Source organism: Pituophis catenifer, unplaced genomic scaffold, assembly GCF_029215685.1.
Source record: "Pituophis catenifer annectens isolate HBS135680 unplaced genomic scaffold, rPitCat1.0.hap2 SCAF_6, whole genome shotgun sequence".
NCBI classification, from domain to species: domain Eukaryota; kingdom Metazoa; phylum Chordata; class Lepidosauria; order Squamata; family Colubridae; genus Pituophis; species Pituophis catenifer.
Genome location: NW_027256886.1, coordinates 97,578,557 through 97,598,134, shown reverse-complemented (window position 1 = coordinate 97,598,134; position 19,578 = coordinate 97,578,557). Strand labels below are relative to the sequence as shown.

General features: G+C 45.9%; 1 protein-coding gene across 2 annotated transcripts in view; it reads right to left on the bottom strand.

Annotated features, from left to right (window-relative positions):
• Positions 1-996: 996 nt before the first annotated feature.
• PRXL2A (peroxiredoxin like 2A) overlaps positions 997-19,578 on the bottom strand; it is a 40,985-nt gene continuing 22,403 nt past the window's right edge. For both annotated transcript variants that reach the window (XM_070945485.1, XM_070945484.1), the window contains exons 4-6: positions 7,296-7,436; positions 2,342-2,506; positions 997-1,408 (exon numbers count right to left, since the gene is read on the bottom strand). In XM_070945485.1, the coding sequence (XP_070801586.1) occupies positions 1,298-1,408; positions 2,342-2,506; positions 7,296-7,436 (417 nt within the window). In that variant the 3' untranslated portion in view covers positions 997-1,297. The remainder of the gene's footprint in view (positions 1,409-2,341; positions 2,507-7,295; positions 7,437-19,578) is intronic.

The following is a 19,578-nucleotide window of genomic DNA, read 5'->3' as shown; positions in this document are numbered from 1 at the left end:
GATATGTCCTTTCCCACTGTACCAATTATCCTCTTGGTGCCAATAGACTCTGTGCATGAATGGGTGTAAAAGTATGCATTTCCTAATGGCTTCAGGAGGAAAGAAAATTTAAGGTTTTGTCCCATTTTGAACTGGCATCTCCCAGTTCAGAATGGAAACTCCTTTATCTTTTATTAAAATGCTTTCCAAAAATTGCTGTTCCATAAAGGCAGAATGCAGAATCACAAATCCAGATGCAAAGCAGATCTTTTTTCTTTTTCTGTCTTTCCTTCCTTCCTTCCAATCTTTTCTTTCTTTTTTCTTCCTTCCTGGGCTTTCCTTCCTATTTTTTCTTCTTTCTTCCATCTTTCCTTCCTTCCTTCCTTCCTCCCAATTTTTTCTTTTCTTTCTTCCTTTTCTTCCTTCTTTGTCTTTCCTTCATATCTCCCTATTTCTTTTTCCTTCGTTCCCTCCTTTTCTTGATAGTAACCTCAGACGTCAATATATTCCCCTTTTTGGACTATTTGCTGAATGAATAAGAGCTTTGGGAATGATCTTGATTGAAGAAAATAGCACTGTTTGAAATATTTTTTTAATTTTGCTCGTTGGATTGTTTTAGTTCTACAGAGAGACGACATAGAACTTCCCCCTCCACCTTCCTCATCATCACAATAAAAACCATGGGATTTAGATTGTGGGCTGGAAGTAACTGGCCCAGTTATCTTTCCACTGCTGAAGGTAGAATATCCAGTCACCATTAAACACCTTAATTGTTACATCTTATAAACTTTAGTTCTGCTGAGTCCAAGTGCTGCTCCAATAAGATATGTCCATGTTATTATCAAAAATGATAATATTCTGAAAAGGCCTCCAAGGTGATGACTACTTACCATTTTTAAGATGTCTAGTTTGACCTTCAGCCCTGAAATTATCCAGCCTAACTAGATGCCATTTGAGTCATGGAAAGTGGCAAGTTCGCACACTGGGTTTTCAAAAATCATGACCAAAACCACATCATTTAAACTTCCAAACAATGTTTATTAAGCTTTCCATCATCCCCGATACCCTGATGCACCTGAATGTTTTGTTCCAACTGGAAAGGATCTTGGTCAGATCTTCAAATTTCAGATCTGGCCTTTCATTGACCCAGTAGAACAAAGACAGAAGGAATCAGTGGTGTCTGAAGAGCAAATGGAAAGAGCTACTAGGAGCTGGACTTTTTGATGAGGGTATTTGGGAGAAATTGAGAACCTGGCAGAAATACGGCCCACGTTTGCGCGGCAACATTAGCATTTGCAACAAAAAAAGAAAGGGTGCTTTATTCTCCATGGTCTGAAGGTTGCACTTTGATCTTCTTAACAGCATCAAGGACAGCATCATGGCTGACTTTATCTCCAAATTCTTTCTCACGGTGTTCCAAGAGAATCCCCTGAAAAAAGATACAGAGCTCAGGAACAGTTTTCCCCCAAAAAACTGCAATCTGAAAACTCTTTAACATCTCCACAATTCATTTAGTTATCCCCTTCTGGAAGTAGGAAGAATGTTATACTGAGATTTTCAAATTTAAAATCATCGATATTGTCAACTTCCAGTTCTCCATATTAAATTTTATAAAATTAAATAGAAATTTGGTTGCCACACAAGAGAAGATTTATATCATCAAAATAACAATTAAAATAAATGGAAACATGCGGGGAGAGAGAGAGAAATAGAGAATTAAAGAGAATGAGAGATAGGGAGAAAGAGAGAAGGAGAGAAGGAGAAAAAGAGAAAGGGAGATAGAAAGGAGAGAGCAAGAGAAATAGAAGAGAGAAGAAGATAGAGGAAGAATGGAGAAAGAGACAGAAGGAGAAAAAAGAGCAAAAGAGGCAGAAGGAGAGGGAAAAAGAGGAGAAAGAGAAGGAAAAAAGGGAAAGGGAAAGAAAGGAGGAGGAGAAAGAAAAAGAAAGAAAGAAAGAACAGAAGGAGAAAAAAGCAAGAGGAAGGTAGAGAAAGAGAGAGAAAGAGAAGGAGGAAAAGACTGAGGGAGATAGAGACACAAAGAGAGAAGGGAGAGAGCAAGAAAAATAGAAGAGAAAGAGGGAGACAGAGAAAGAGAAGGAGAGCAAGAGGCAGATATTGAAAGAGAAAAAGAGAAGGAGAAAGAGAGAGGGAGAGAGGAAAAGTGTGTGTGTGTGCGTGCATGTGTGTGAGAGAGAGAGAGAGGGAGAGGGAGAGAGAGAGAAAGAGACATCCTTCAATCTGGAGTAGAAAGCCAATTGCCAAGGTCCTTTTTCATGGGCTGAAAGCTGCAGAGAAGCAAGTCTGCCAAGCCAGACACAGAATATGTGGCGTTCCCAGCCCCATTTCTCCACTCTTCTACCTGTTTGCCTGGGCCGATCACAAAAACCCCTCCCAGGATCATGCCTTCTCCATCAATGTTGCCGGTGTAGCCGCTCCTCCAAGCACGCCAGAAGTTCCTCCAGACGTTCCAGCGGAAAAGAGCCAGGAGCAGCATTGTTCTTCTCTGAGGACCGTAGAATTTTCTCTGGAAAGGGGATGAGAAGGAACTCAGCTCAAAACTGGAAGTCTTCCTATAGAGAAGACCTCCTGAAAAATGACCCACTGATCTTGGAAAAAAGAAACAGGATCCAACCTGGTAAGTAGAGGTATCTGTCGACTTACGAGTCCCCAAATTCCTGTTGCTAAGCGAAACAGTGGTTAAGTGAGTTTTGTCTCATTTTACGACCTTTCTTGCCAAGGTTAAGCGTTAAGCAAATCACAGCAGTCATTAGTCACACAATTGTTAAGTGATTCTGGCTTCCCCATGGACTTTGCTTGTCAGAAAGCCACAAAAGGGGATCGCTTGACTCCGGGGACACTACAACCATCATAAATACGAGTTAGCAGCCGACTGTCTGAATTTTGATCAGGTGACCATGGGGAAGATGCAATGGTTGTTTGAAAAACGGTTGCAAGTCGTTTTTTTCAGTGCCATTGTAACTGCGAATGGTCACTAAATGAACTGTTCCAAGTCAAGGACTGTGTTTTCCCAAAAATAAGACCCAACCAGGAAAATAAGCCCTAATGCATCTTTTGGAGAAAAAAATAATGTAAGACCTGGTCTTATTTTCGGGGAAACATGGTACCTGTATTTCAAGGAGACATCCCCTGGAAACCCGAGGGCTGTAGCCTAGATTGGAAGGGGGCACATGATGTGGCTCAGAAGGGAACATGGATGGGTCCCATGTACACATTAGGAGACTTCACACTTTTTTTTTTTGTAGTGGTGTTTCACCTCCGCAAACAGACCACAAGGATGTAAGCTATGTCCACCTCTTCATTTTTCACTATCGATTGATGGCCTGGGCTTTTAGAAATAGGATTTGGAGAACAACTCAACCATCTCCATTGCCCAGAATTTAGATAATTAATCATTTTGGGAGCTTTAGCCATGATCAAGTTCCCTATGGCAATGAAGTTGATAGTCAATGAAGTTGATAGTCAATGAAAATGGTACTAGAATATTCATAGGTTGGGGTTGTTATGGGGCTATCTGAGCCTGGGCATTTTCTTGCAGACATTTCATTACCCAACTAGATAACTTCATCAGTTTAGAAGGCAATGAGGTTTGCAGGGAGGAGGAGGAGGACTGTGGGTCTCTCTTCAAGTTTGGTTGTTTTGTTGCAGACATTTCATTACCCAAGGTAACATTATCAGTGCTAGAAGAGAGAGCGGTTTGTGGAGAGGAGGAAGGGGGGGGTTGCTCTCTGTGTATATACTACTGACTTACCTTGTCAGTATTAGTGGGAATGTTCTTGGTGGTTCCTTTATTAGGCTGTGGTTTATTATTAGGTTGTTCATTTGAGTTGGTAGTTCCTTGATTTTTCTACCCCCCTCCCTTCTAGCACTGATGATGTTACCTATTTATAGCTCAAGGTTGAAATGAGGCTCTCTGAGCTTGGGTGTTTTCTGGCAGACATTTCATTACCCAAGTAGGCTACCTCATCAAGGCTAGAAGGGAGTGAGGTTTACTCTCTGTTTATGGACAAGTGGTTTGCTCTATCAGTGTTGGTGGGAGTGTTCTTGGTGGTTCCTTGACTGTTTACTCTTAGCTTGCTGATCTGAGTTGATAGTTCCATTATTCCTCTACCCCACTCCCTTCTAGCACTGATGACATTACCTAGTTCGGTAATGAAACATCTTCAAGAAAATGACCAAGATCAGAGACCACCAAGGACCCCTAAAAGAAAACCACAACAGAATATAGAAGAATCAGCTTGCCTTTTCCTAACTTCGTCTTATTAGGAGACAATAGTAGTGGTACAGTGGTTACAATGCAGTATTGCAGGCTAACTCTGTTCACTGCCAGGAGTTTGATCTTGACTGGCTCAAGGTTAACTCAGCCTTCTGTCCTTCCGAGGATGGTGAAATGAGGACCCAGATTGATGGGGGCAAGATGCTGATTCTATAAACCGCTTAGAGAGGGCTGTAAATCACTAAAGGGGTATGTAAGTCTAAGTGCTATTGCTATTTTCCTTCCTTCCTTCCTTCCTTCCTTCCTTCCTTCCTTCCCTCCCTCCCTCCCTCCCTCCCTCCCTCCCAGTGGTTAGAAGGCAGCATTGCAGGCTGACTGCCCACAGCCAGAAGTTTGATCCTGACCTGGTCAAGTTTGACTCAGCCTTCCATCCTTCCGAGGTCGGTAAAATGAGGACCCAGATTGTTGGGGACAATAGGCTGGCTCTGTAAACTACTTAGAGAAGGCTGTAAAAGCACTGTGAATCGGTAATAAGATTATCCTGCAATGGAGACTCCTGTTGTCTATAAAGGCTTCTTCCTCAAAATATATCTGCAGGGCATACCAACCAATCCTCCCAAGATCAGCACTGCCATGTTCTGTTACTTCCCCCTGTTGATTTAATGTCAATCCTTTATTTTTTAACGTTTGAGAAGACAGGATGACTCACTGGGGAACACACCTCAATTTCTAGAAAGGATGAAAAGGGCAGGCGGGGTGAATCTTTTTTGTTGATCTAGTGTTTAATATCAGGAATCCTGCATGAGCAAGTCAATCCTTCAAAGGCAAAGCGTGCTCTATCCGTGACAATTAATGACACAACGGTGAAATCCGATTAACCTCTTAAGGAGCAACTCTGCAAAGCTAATTTCAAGGCCAGCAGCTTCCCTCGGCAAACCCCTTATTGTAGCTCATTTGATGGGATCCATATTCCTGTTCGCTCACATAGGGCTGCTCTCCTCAGGGTTCCGACGGCAAGCCAATGTTGTCTGGCCGCGCCCAGGGGTAGGGCGTTCTCTGTGGGTGCTCCCACCCTCTGGAATGAATTGCCTACCGAGCTCCGGACGGCTCCTGAACTCCGCTCCTTCCGTCGGGACCTGAAGACTTGGCTGTTCAAGCAAATAGGCTGACTCTGATTCTGGGTTTTATTATTTATTATTTAATTTGGATTAAAATGGGATTTTGTTGTACATGTTTTTAACTTGTGTTCGCCGCCCTGAGTCCTTCTGGAGAAGGGCGGCATACAAATACATGAAATAAATAAATAAATAAATATTCCATGGCTTGAGACAATGGGAAATCGCAGGCCCAGAAAACTCAATTTATGGCTGGAATGTCAGTTCCGCATTCTTGTGTTCCTGTCAGGACATTTTTCCATTAAAAATCAACAAGCAATCAGCCTCTCTGCAGAGGGTGCATTCATTCCCCCAAATCTTTTGACACTGCTGTTCTAGATTCTCTATCAATATGTCTATGGAGATTCTCATTCATCCAGGTCATGGTTGTCCCAAAAGTGCTATTTTTTCAAGAGGCAACTGGTCTTTCTGGTTTTTCTCTGAAGACATTTCGCTTCTCATCCAAGAAGTTTCTTCAGCTCTGACTGGATGGTGGAAGGATTTATACTCCTTGCAGACAGCTGGTCATTTGCATCCTTTTAGAGAGTTGTTGAGGCCACCTGGAGGTTTATCTGTGTCCTCAAGAGTCACCTGAATGGTGCAAATGTGTGTGGAGCCTTCTTGGAACTGCTGAAAGGACTGTGTTGTAGACTGGAGATAGATAAAGTCCTATCCCTCACCCTGTCAAGAGAAGGCTGTTCAATTTTGACATAGATGGCCTCTTTGACCCCTCTTTCAAACCAGAGATTCTCTCTGTGCAAAATATGGACTTTGCTGTCTTCAAAAGAGTGGCCTGTGTCTTTGGAATGCAGATGGACTGCTGAATCTAGTCCTGATGGGTTTGTTCTCCTATGTTGTGCCATGTGTTTATGAAGTGGCTGTTTTGTTTCCCCAATATACAGATGTGCAAATCTTTCCATTCCCCACCATCCAGTCAAAGCTGAAGGAGCTTCTTGGATGAGAAGTGAAACGTCATCAAAGAAAAAGAGCTGAAGAAGCTTCTTGGGTGAGAAGAATCAGGTTAATTTTAAGTCCATTTTAATGTTAATATTTATTGTTTTCATGTTTTATCTTGTTGCTTTCATTTGGTTGCGAGCCACCTATATTCCTCTAGGCATGATGGGAGGCATATAAATTTAAAAATAATTAAGAAAGAAATAAGGTCTGGATCAGGGGTGAAATGCTCCCCGTTTGGACCGGATCGCCCAATCCGGTAGCGATGGAGGCGGGTGGTTTGGAGAACCGGTAGCAAAAATCCCCACCCCCACCCCATGCCTAGCTGAGCCGCACAATCATCAGAGGCTTTTTTTTTTAACTTTTAAAAGCATTTTTTCTACAACTTCGGCCGAAAAAATACTTTTAAAAGTTAAAAAAAAAAAAAGCCTCTGATGATTGCGCGGCTCGTCAAAGGCATTTAAAAGAAAAAAAACCCTTTTTTTCTTTTAAATGCTCTGACGATCCCAGCTGAGTTCCTTAAAAAGCCTCTGCCGATCAGGGAACTCAGCTTGGATCGTCAGAGCCTTTTGAAAGCATTTTTTTACAACCTCTTAGCCGAAGAGGTTGTAGAAAAAATGGTTTTAAAAGAAAAAAAAAATTGGCCACGCCCAGTCACATTACACCCCCCCCCCAAGCCATGCCCACAGAACCGGTAGTAACAAATTTTAGATTTCACCCCTGGTCTGGATATCATCCAGAATTGCAAAATCTCAAGTTTTTAAACTCTGAAGCTCAAGCCACAGTGGGGCCTTTTCCAAACACATAGAATCCTTACTCCAAAAAATGCCAGGCGTTTGCTAGGTGATCAAAGGAACCAAATATAGGAACCGAATTCACAATATAGGAACCAAAATATCTCCCCAAATAGGGCAAGGATAGCCTTATGCTTCAATAGGTCATCTCCTCCTTGTCAAAAAAATCCCACCTACCTTTTCATCCAGAAATATTTCTCCCTTGAAGTATGGCCGAAAGTCTGCCACCTCCGTCCCAATGTTCTCTTTCACCACAGCATAAAGAGGGACCCCGACCTGGTCGAGTTGGGGTTTCAGAGAGGACAGCTCAGAGGCCTCCTACAAATAGAAAGACAACTTGAGTCAACAATCATCCAGCCCAACTGTAATAGATCTATTAAAACAGATGGTTATTCTCAATGAATGACTACAACAGAGCCTGAAATTTCTGTTGTTAAGTGAGACATTTTTAAAGTGAATTTTGCTCCATTTTATGGCCTTTCTTGCGAAGGTTCTTAAGTGAATAATTGTAGTCGATCAGTTAGGAACCCGGTAGTTGAGTGAATTTGGCTTCCCCATTGCTTGTCAAAAGGTTGTCAAAGGGGATCACATGATCTTGGGACACAGCAGTGGTCATATCTATGAGCCAATAGACAAACATCTGAATTCTGATCACACTATCATGGGGATGCTGGAAAGGTCGTAACTGTGAAAAATGGTCATAAGTCACTTTTTTCAGTGCTGTTGTAAAAAGCCAGCCACTTTTCTCATGCGTCAAGGATCTGATGGCGCAGTGGTTAGAATGCATTGTAGGCGAACTCTGCCCACTGCCAGAAGTTTGATCCTGACTGGCTCAAGGTTGACTCAGCCTTCCAAACTTCCGAGGTCAGTAAAATGAGGACCCAGATTGTTGGGGGCAATGTGCTGACTCTGTAAACTGCTTAGAGAGGGCTGCAAAAGAAGCGGTGTAGAAGTCTAAGTCAGTGGTGGAATTCAAATAATTTAACAACCAGTTCTCTGCCCTAATGACCAGCTGGGTGGTCATGTGACTGGGTGGGTGTGGCCAACTTGATTCATTTCACCCTTAGGAAGTTTCTCCTTAGTCTAACTCTTACTCAAAATAAAATAGCACTGTTCCAATATATAGAACAAAACAGAACAAACTGAGTTGGAAGGGACCTTGGAGGTCTTCTAGTCCAACCCCTTGCTTTGGCAGGAAACCCTACACCACTTCAGACAAAGTTATCCAATCTCTTCTTTAAAACTTCCAGTGTTGGAGCTATTACAATTTCTGGAGACAAGTTGTTCCACTGATTAATTGTACTGTCAGGAAATTTGAGGGGCTCCTTCAGAAATGAGGGGGTCAATCTACCGTATTTTCCGGCGTATAAGACGACTTTTTAACACATGAAAATCTTCTCAAAAGTCGGGGGTCGTCTTATACGCCGGGTGTCGTTCTCCTGTAACCAGGCAGATCAGCCCGAAAGGCTCTGACGAGCCTTAAGTGGCTCTGGCAATCCCAGCTCTGACAATCCCAGCTGAGTTCCCTGCAGCTCAGCTGGGATCGCCAGAAACCACGTAAAAGGAAAAAAGTTTTTTCCCTTTTACTCTGACGATCCCAGCTGAGTTCCCTGCAGCTCAGCTGGGATCGCCAGAAACCGCGTAAAAGGAAAAAAGTTTTTTCCCTTTTACTCTGAGGATCCCAGCTCTGACGATCCCAGCTGAGTTCCCTGCAACTCAGCTGGGATCGCCAGAACCATGGCTCTGACGGTCCCAGTTCTGACGGTCGATCCCATCCCAGCTGAGTTCCCTGCAACTCAGCTGGGATGGCCAGAGCCATGTAAAAGGGAAAAAGTTTTCCCCCTCCAGCTTGCTTACCTCAGCTGCTAGTCCCAACGCTTGCCTTGCTTTGCTTGCCTGAATCTATTCAGGCAAGCAAGCAACTCCCTGCCTGCAATCAAGCAAGGAGTTAGTTGTGGACTTCAACTCCCAGAATTCCTCAGCCAGCAAAGCAAAGCTGGCTGAGGAATTCTGGGAGTTGAAGTCTACAAGTCTTAAAGTTGCCAAGGTTGGAGACCCCTGTTCTATTGGGTAAGTTTTTTTCCCCTTTGGGAGCTTTAAAAAATATAGTCAATTGAGGGTTTTTTAGTTGTTCTTTTTTAGACCTAGCCATTTAAAGTTTAGGAAGTTTTAAATTTAGCTTTCATATAAAAATAAAAATAAAATAAAACAAAACAATATTTGTGCAGCTTTCTGAGATTTAGTGTGTTTCTGTAGTGTTTCACTCCAACTACACAAACACACAAAATCTCACAAAGCTGTATGTGGAATTTTGTGTGTGTAAAGTGTGAAAGTTGGTTTTTTGGACTTTTTGTGGCTGTGTGAGGTTCCTGCTTGTTGCAGGGGCCATTTTGGGTCTAGCACAGCTGCTTTTGTGGGTGAGCCAGTTGTGTTGTGTTGTGTGTGTTTAGAGTGTGAAAGTTTTTTGGGGGGGCTTTTTGTGGCTGTGTGAGGTTCCTGCTTGTTGCAGGGGCCATTTTGGGTCTAGCACAGCTGCTTTTACATTGTGGGTGAGCCAGTTGTGTTGTGTTGTGTGTGTTTAGAGTGTGAAAGTTTTTTGGGGGGGCTTTTTGTGGCTGTGTGAGGTTCCTGCTTGTTGCAGGGGCCATTTTGGGTCTAGCACAGCTGCTTTTGTGGGTGAGCCAGTTGTGTTGTGTTGTGTGTGTTTAGAGTGTGAAAGTTTTTTGGGGGGGCTTTTTGTGGCTGTGTGAGGTTCCTGCTTGTTGCAGGGGCCATTTTGGGTCTAGCACAGCTGCTTTTGTGGGTGAGCCAGTTGTGTTGTGTTGTGTGTGTTTAGAGTGTGAAAGTTTTTTGGGGGGGCTTTTTGTGGCTGTGTGAGGTTCCTGCTTGTTACAGGGGCCATTTTGGGTCTAGCACAGCTGCTTTTACATTGTAGGTGAGCCAGTTGATGTTTTTTAATTTTTATTTGGTGTGCATTGGAAGAGGGGCAGTCTTATATGGCGAGTATAGCCCAAACCCTATATTTTAACAGGAAAAGTTGGGGGTCGTCTTATACGCCCAGTCGTCTTATACGCCGGAAAATACGGTATTTTCCAAAGCACCAAAAGACACAAGAAATAATGGATGGAAACTAATCCAAGAGAGAAGCAACCTAGGACTAAGAAGAAACCAATCAACCAATGCTTGCCTGGGAAACCGGAAGCGTCACGACAAGACTGACTGGAAAATAGCGGGCTCCGATGAGCCTCATGAAAATCTAGCCAGAAAAACCACTGTCTTCGGACCGGAACCATCCTATAGGAATGGTGAAAAAGGAGAGGAGCCTCAGACGACCAAGAGGAACAGGCAAGTTCCTCGAAAGGTCAGAGGCAGCTCTTCGAACCAGTGGTGGGGGTGGCGGCCATTAAAAAGACCGCTTTGAAGTTGGGGCAATAAGATTTTGTGCAGGAGCGGTGTCTGAACGGAGTACTGGTACTGGGTGAGTGATTGGCCAACTCACAGGTAAAAAAGAAAATTTTTAAAAACTTTAAAAGGTGTCCCGGCAAGGAAACAAGCAGCTAATTGGCACGGGGATTTTAATGGAGGGAGAAGAACAAAGAGGTAGTTAAAGTACTAAAGCCCGAAAAAGAAAACTTTATATTTGGATTTAAAATTGGACTTGGGAGAAATTAAAACTAATACAAGAAAAAGAAAGCTGAGGGAAAGCACCTTTTAATGAGGATTTGAATTATTTCTGACAGTTTTGACATTTGAAGGAAGAATAAAGAGGAGGTCAAAGTATTAAAGCCTATGAAAGAAAATTTTACAATTGGATTTAAAACTGAATTTGGAGAAATTAAAATCATTAAAATGAAAAGAAATCTGAGAGAAAGTATTTTCTATGTGGATTTAAAACATTTTTGTAAGCTTGATACTTTGTTGTTCTGGGAATTGTGGATTGGAGACATTGCTGGTGGAAAGAAAGCACTACAACAACCAGCCTGAAAATTGAAGGAAATAACTGCAGTGACCTTGACGACTGTGAGAAACTTTAAGGAGTATTTGTTTCTTTTTAAACTGCTTGGTCTCGATTTTTAAAGGAGGTGAAAAACAACAAAGCTTTAAATTGGAGTGGATTGGACAAACATTTGAACTGGATATTATCTGGAAATAAAAAAGAGACTATGGAGTTAAACCTTAATTAAACATGTTAAAATATTAATAATTTTTAAATTGATAACATGGAGCCTTGGATATATGAGGAATTGAGATGCTTAAAAACATGCGTGAATTATTAAATAAAATAAAAAGTCAGAAACTTTGCTAGAACACATGAAACAGGTAAAAGAGAATATAAATGAGAAGCAAGAAAATAATATTGAAGGAAAAGGAATTGAAGGTAAAAAGTTAAGATGATTACACTGGGATTTACAGTGACAAAAAAAGAATGGATGGGGGGGAATATCCCCCCAAAAAGAATCACCTAAAGGGAAGCGAAGGAAATGGAAAAAGATAAAAGGTAAAAGCTGGGGGAGAATTATCCAAGTAATAAACTCAAAAGTTAGAGAAAGGATTCAGGAGAAAAGATACAATAAATATAAAAAGAAGAAGAAGAAGAAAACAGAAATTAAGGGAGAAAATCATTAAGATTGCGCGCAAAGAGCGTGTGCAAAGAGAACCAGTGGTAACACCGGTTGGAACCCACCACTGGTCTAAGTGCTATTGCTTTTGCTGTCTTCCAATAGGAAATTGCTGCCTCATCCTGCTTTAGGGATATCTGAATCAAGTCAAACATTCCAACTTGTGAAGAACTCAGAGGTCTGGAGGATGAGAATGTCTGCATGGTTAACTGAATTTATCTTCTTCTCCGAAGGAATGTTGGTTTAGGAAGAGCCAGGTTACAAGTTTAGCTTCCCTGAGTTTTTTCCTATAGTAACCTAAACTTTACATATCAACCTCAAATTCTTCCTCCTTTGACCAACTAGGTACCCAACTATTGTTAACAGCTCTACTTCTAATGGAGCAGAGAACATCCTACCTCTGTCCTTTGTGCACTTTGCTCCCTTCCCTCTCTATCCTGCTAAGTTTTAATTGGATTTTTTTATTTTAAGATCTTTTAATTGTTTTAATGTTTTATAGGGCATTTTAAGCAATGCCTGTAAGCTGCCTTTCGCATACAAGTTTAATACATAAAGAAAAGAAACCACCACAAAATTCCAGGGTTGTAAGCTAGGCTGTTTGTTAAAAAAAAAAAAAACCACACAATCTTGAAAAAAGGCAGAAGAAGAAAATTAACACGGATGTGTTTGTGAATTCACTAAAAGCGCAGCATGACTCAGAAGGGGATTTTATTTCGAATTTCTAAGCAGAAGCTAACAAACCATAAGCTGTTTTCCTTTCCAGGTGCCCAAATAATACCCATAACTACTAGAAGCTCCTTGGGGCCCTGAGCAAGCAATTGGCATGTAAAGGGATATTCTTAAAAACTGGTCTAAACTTGTCTTGATTTAGTTCTTTCTAAGATCCAGCATTTGTACTTGGGGTAAACAACTTCAGGTTGCTCCTAGGATTTTATGCTCTGAAACACACACACACGAAAACAACGAACACATAAACCTTCTGCCCCCATAGGAAAATCAGATTGCAGGAATGAGATGTGTTGTTTTACTAGGTTGAGGAAGATAGGTAAGAAAAGAAAGACAAATGTGGAAAACAGGAATCACTTAAAATGGACATTGACTTACCTGAATGTCCTTTTTCGGAACGCTGCGTATACACTCCAGCATTGGGAAAATCCTCTTATCTGACAGCAACTGTGAGAACTTTTTTTCCACTTATCTACCCACTCTGTGCTCTCTCCACGCCCCCTTTTGCACCCGAATCCCCAGTCTTGAACGAAGACACAACAGGTGAACCACAACAAAATTTATTAACACAAAACAACCACAAGCCAACATTCAAAAAAGGGGAGGGAAATGGAGTGTATACGCAGCGTTCCGAAAAAGGACATTCAGGTAAGTCAATGTCCATTTTCCAGAACGCTGCTACTACACTCCAGCATTGGGACATACCCAAGCCTAACTTCCAGGGTCGGGCAAAACACTAGTCACCTCAGTAGACCCAGACACCACTGCTTGCAAAACTCTTCGCCCAAAAGACGCCTCAGCCGAAGCGTAGGCATCAATCCGATAATGTCTTATGAAGGGCGACAAAGAAGTCCAAGTAGCCGCCCTACAGATGTTCAACACAGAAGCCTGGGTAGCCCAGGCGGCCGAAGTAGCCGCACTCCGAGTTGAATGAGGTAAAATATTCCCAGGAACAGGACGCCGCTGATTCTCATAAGCAGAAGCAATACAGGCCTTAATCCAACGACCAATTGTGGTCGACGACACTTTCTGACCCATGGATGCAGGATGGAACGAAACAAAAAGGGCTTCCGTCTTCCGAAACGCCGCCGTCCTACGCATGTAACGTCTCAATGCCCTGCGCACATCCAGAGTGTGCCAAAGAAACTCACGGTGATGTCTCGGCGATGGACAGAAATCCGGAAGCACTAATTCCTGCGCCCGGTGAAACCACGAATTAACTTTGGGCATAAAGGCAGGGTCCATCCTCAGGACCACAGTATTAGCATGAAAAATGCACAAGTCTTTCCTGACTGATAAAGCAGCGAGCTCCAAAATGCGTCTAGCCGACGTGATCGCCAGGAGAAATGCAACTTTGAACGACAGGAACTTAAGCGAAGTGGAACCCAGCGGCTCAAACGGAGACAAAGTGAGAGCCTGCAAAACTAGAGATAAATCCCAAGAGGGATAACGATGAACCGTAGGCGGTCTCAGGTTCGTAGCTCCATGAAGAAACCCCTTCACCCACGGATGATGAGCCAAGGAGGTGTACGGTGGACAGGATAACACAGTGGCCAGGGCCGCCACCTGACGTCTGAGAGTGGCAGGAGACAAACCCCGTTCCAATCCCGCCTGTAGAAAAATGAGGACATCCTGAATCGTCGCAGATGTAGGATCCACATGAGCAGTCGCTCACCAACGGCAAAAGGCTCTCCACGAAGCTTCGTAGATCCTCGTCGTGGATGGCCGACGGGCCAACTGAATCGTACCGATCACCGTATCCGGCAAACGGCCTTTCTTCAAGAGACGCGCTCAAATGCCAGACGGCCAACTGCAGCCACTGGGGCTCGGGATGACGAATGGCCCCCTGACACAGCACGATCCGATGTGGAGGAATCACCCACGGGTCTGTCACCGAAAACTCCACAAGATCCGCGAACCACGGCCTGCGGGGCCAATGTGGTGCCACCAGTAACATCTCCGCCCTCTCCGCTATCATCTTGCGGACCACCTGCTGAATCAGTGTGACGGGAGGGAAGGCGTATAATAGACCCGCTGGCCAACGACACCGAGAGCGTTTGTGTCTTCTGCCGCTGGAGCCGGATACCGAGTGATGAACCGGGGAAGTTGGGCGTTGGTCGGACTGGCGAACAGGTCTACCAGAGGTCGTCCGAAGCGAAGAGAAATCTCCTGAAATAGACTGGGAAGCAGCTGCCATTCGGCCTGGTCTATCACTTCCCTGCTGAGCCAATCCGCTCTTGTGTTGGCTTTCCCCGAAATGTGGTCTGCGAGGATTGACTCCAGATTTCTCTCCGCCCAGTTGAACAGACGTATCGACTCGAGCATCGACGTCTGTGACTTCGTCCCCCCTTCCCAGTTTATGTGCGCTTTGGCAGATGTATTGTCCGTGAGAATCAGGACATGACGACCCCAAACCAGCGCCCGGAAATGCAGAAGAGCGAGACGAATGGCTCGCAGTTCTAATAGGTTAATGCTCTGTGCACGTTCCTCTGGAGACCATTGTCCTTGGCCCACGTGGGCACCCAGGTGGGCTCCCCAACCATGGAGACTGGCGTCGGTGGTGATCACGACCCGGTCTAGTTCCAGGAAACTGCATCCTCGCAGGATGGCCAGCGACCTCCACCAACTCAGTGACAGTCTGACTTGTGGAGGCACGAACACTGTCCTTGCGGAGTTGGAACTGCCTGTTCTCTGGAACGGAAGAAGTAGCCATTGCAGTGGACGAGAATGTCTGCGTGCCCACGGAACAATGCGGAAGCACGAGACCATCTTCCCCAACAATCGTGATAGTGTCAATAGAGGAGCTTTCCTCCGGGTCAGCACTTGGCCCACAAGCGACTTGATGTTCTTCGCCCTCTCTGAAGACAGGAAAACCTGACCCTTCTCGGAGTCTATCAGGGCCCCGAGGTGTAGATTTGAGGTCGTGGGGACGAGCTGGCTCTTGTCCAAGTTGATGGAGAATCCGTGCTCTCGGAACGCCGAAAGCACCCTGTCCCTGTCTTGCGCTGCTTGTGTCCTGGATGAGGACAGGATTAGAATGTCGTCCAGGTAACATAACATTCTCACCGGAACGGCATTGAGAGACGCGGCCACTACCGCCACCAGCTTGGTGAAAGTCCTGGGAGCCGAGGAAAGACCGAACGGCATCGCACAGTACTGGTAATGCCTGCCCGCATACTCGAATCGCAGAAACTGTCGATGCGAAGGAAGCACTGGAACATGCAGGTATGCCTCTCGCAAATCCACCGACTGCATCAGGTCCCCTTGGCAAATAGATGCCAGAATGGACCGAAGAGAATGGATCTTGAAACGACGGTAACGTACCGCCCGGTTCAACTCCTTGAGGTTGAGAATGCCTCTGACCCCGCCCGAACTTTTGGGAACCAAAAACAGTATCGAATAGAAGCCGGTCCCCAGTTGGTCCAACGGAACCGGTTCTATCGCGTTGATCTCCAGCAGGTGTGCTATCTCTTCCACCATCAGGCTGCGAGAATCTGTGGACAGGGGAACTGGGCACCGGATGAACCGTCGTGGGGGCCGATCCGTGAAGTCGATTGCGAGGCCCTCCGAAATTGTGCGACGCACCCACTCGTCCGGAGTGGACCGGGCCCACTGATGACGAAAGGCCCGGAGACGTCCCCCCACTGGCCCCGGAGTCGGGGAGTCATTTGCCCCTTCTGAAGGGCCTAGAAGTGGACCCACGATAGGGGCGCTTGGAGGAGGACTGTGATCTGCCACGCTCTCTGAAACGCTGTCTATCGGAAAAGCGGTCTGGAGCTTGGAACGACTGTCGGTAAGTAGAGGGGCCTCCCTACCCCGCGTAGGAACGAAATGGCTGACGTTGCGTGTAAGGGGTGTAACGCCTGTCTTGTCTGTGAAAGGACAAGGGCATAATTTTGCGTTTGTCTTTGTCCTCCACAAGGACCGGCTCCAATGCCGTGCCAAACAGGTTCGGGGCTTTATACGGGGCCGCCGCCAACTTCCATTTGGTTTTCACATCGGCCTTCCACGGGCGTAGCCAGAAAAGGCGTCGCGATGTGACAGATGTCGCCAACGCCCGCGATGCAAACTTGACAGAGTTCAACGAAGCATCCGCCGAATATTCTGTGGCTGCAATAATCTTGTTAACATCGTGGCGCAAACGGGTATCCTCTGGAGGGAGCCGTTCCTGAAGTTGGCGCAACCAGATCAAAGAGGCCCTATTGAAGAATGAAGTAGCCGTGGCAGTTCTAACAGTCCAGGCCACGGCTTGATGAGACCTACGAAAAGCCAATTCCGTGCGCCTGTCCTCCGATTTGAGACCCTCCAGCGGATCAGATGAAACCATCGAATGAGAAGTGAGAGACGCTACCGGTGCATCCACTGTGGGCAAGTCCAACATGGCCTCAAGTTCGGGCGCCGCACAGAACAGTTTCTTATCTAAATTGCTTGATGCAGTGAACGACCCTGGTTGGGCCCAAGGCGCCTGCAGAACATCCGCGAACAGTTGAGGGCACGGAATAAAGTCCTTCTCCTGCTTGACTTGCTTAAATAGGGCATCATGAGGACCGGTCTCAGACGGGGTTGTCGGGGGTTGTGCTCCCACCGAACCCAAATTAGTAGTCAAGCGAGCCTTGTGAAGGAGGGACTTAAAAAGTGCGGGACGAAACAAGCCCGTGAAGGCTGGAGTGTCAAGTACCAGTCCTTCATCCTCAGAGAATTCGAGGTCGTCAGGGCCCTCCTCGTCATGGCACGAGCCCTCCGACGAAACAGACTCACGAGGCGAGGGGGAGCGAGCCCTGCGGGAGCTTGAAGTGGCCAACGTGCTTGAAGAAGTCCCCGCCGCCGATGTCTGGGCCGCTGACTGCGCTCCAGCCGCCATAATAGAAGCCAACGCCATAGACAACATCGTCTGGAAGTTGAACTGAGACGGAGGCGGAGGATTGTCCACCGCTCAGAGTCCCGCTGCTGTAGGCGTGAAGGTGGCCAAAGGTTGGCGCCGAGGGGGCGGAAAGGCTTCCAAACCCGCTGAGGAAACATCAGGCATCGACTGGGACACGCCCTTCTACCAGGCCAAAGAACCGGATTGGACCCCTCTCCGCTCTGAAACGTCTGGAACAGGAACAGAATGTTGGGCGGATCCCGCATCACCACTGTATAAAGAGGCTGACGCCCGCTTGGCTTTCTCACATTGTTTCTCCAACGCCTTATGACGCCTGAGAGCATCCTTATCAGTGGCAGAGGAAGTCTTAGAGTGGCGGGACTTGTGACCGCCAGACGCAGAGCGTTTGCCCGATTGGTTCTTGCGGGACTTAGATCTGACAGGGTGACCTCCTGATCACTGTCTGAGGAGAACGAACAGTCCGCCATGGTGAGAAAGCCTCAAGCTGAATAGTAATTAGTTATTAATTGATTGACAGATTGATTTGTAATAAGAATAAGAAATGAATCAATAATTGATTGATTGATTAATAGATATCAGCTTGCTTGATTAATTGATTGGATGAATGCTTGATTGCTTAATTAATTGGTTGATTGAATGACTGGTTGCTTTGATTGCTTAACTGATTAATAGATATCAGCTTGCTTGATTAATTAATTGATTGATTGATTGAAGGAATGCTTGCTTAAATGATTAATTGATTGATGAATTGATAGTCTGGCTACAGCTCTGGGCAATGCACTATACCCAACAAGCAGTGCTGGCACTCCTGCCACGCTAAGTACGAGGGCACCCCTGTCTCTGCCCAGGTGCGTGGGAAGGCCTTGCACAAAAGGCTGCAAAAGGGGTGAGCGATAAACTGCCAACGCTCCCCCCCCCTTTTTCTTCCTCCTGAGTCAATGCCCAGACCGGGACAGAGACTCAGTCAGCAAGCCCTCACAATAAAGGCTGCGGCCCTTTAATTAGGGTCCGCGTTGCCACGAGGTGATTCCAAAATGGCGGCCACCCTGATGGTTCAAAATGGCGGCCGCAAGTTGGTGGCGTAGTAATAAAATGGAGGCCCGCCCGAGCTTCGAAGGATGGCGGAGCGCTTTCCCCTGGCGCCGCTCTCACGCGGACGCCAATTAGGGATGGTGACCGGGCCGGCTGCAGTACGGCGGGAGGGTAGCGAGCCCCGACAGCCACGCCGCACCCCCACCCAGCGATCACTTACAGCAGAAGCCTTGAGGCAGAATACGCCGTCAATCTCAGCGCCACCCGCAGAAGCCTGACGGGACGGCCGCTAGATGAGTCACGCCACCAAATACAGCGAGCCGGTAGCCGCTCCTGATAACACCTCCGTTCCGGCTCGCTGGTCCACACGGGAGTCGGGGAGCGATCCACTCAGCCCCGACCTCTCCGGCAATAAAAGACCCTTACCGGATCCACCCCGCAGGGACAGAAGCCAGCAGCAGCAGGCGCAGAAGCGCGAAAGCCGGCACGACCCAGCTCCCTGGGCACGAAACCGACGAGCAGCTGATTGACTCACAGGAAATCAATTTAAAGCTAAACTTAACCGAAAGAAAGCAGAAATAAAAAAAGGGGGCTTGTCAGCATCAGCTTTCCTGCTTTAGCTGCCATAAGAAACGGGGAGGGATTAGGTATGGAGCAAAGGGGGGGGGAAGAGAGCAGGAGGGGGTTTGTCTTTGTAGGAGGGGACTTCGTGGGAATCGAAACTGGATTTCAGAAGGGGATGAGCGACCAACTGTCTCGACATTCCTGATGGATGACGCTGCCAGACGTGTTGCCACCTGACCTTTGGAAGACCTTTAGATTGGCTGAGAAAATATAAACACGAGGGGGGGGAAGAAGCTTAGTAGATGCATTTCGCGCGTTTTGGTCACTTCCAGCTTTTCACTGGGATGTTAATCTTTTCATATTCAGTAAAAGTACCAAATTCTTCAAAATGCTTGAGTTTGGGGTTTTCTTTCCTGGATACTGAAGGAAGCATACCTGACATTAAGCTGGAAGTCATCTCAGTCATCCCGGACAAAACCCGAGGGGACTGAAAATCCAAAGTATGTCAGATCGAGGGAGTGATGACGAAGGGAAGATGGGGGCAGCGAGTTCAACCGCCCTCCAGTCGGAAAGAGAAACTACAGAATGGCTGGAAAAACTCAGTTTGGAACCGGAGGAAGCTAGATGGTCCAAAGGT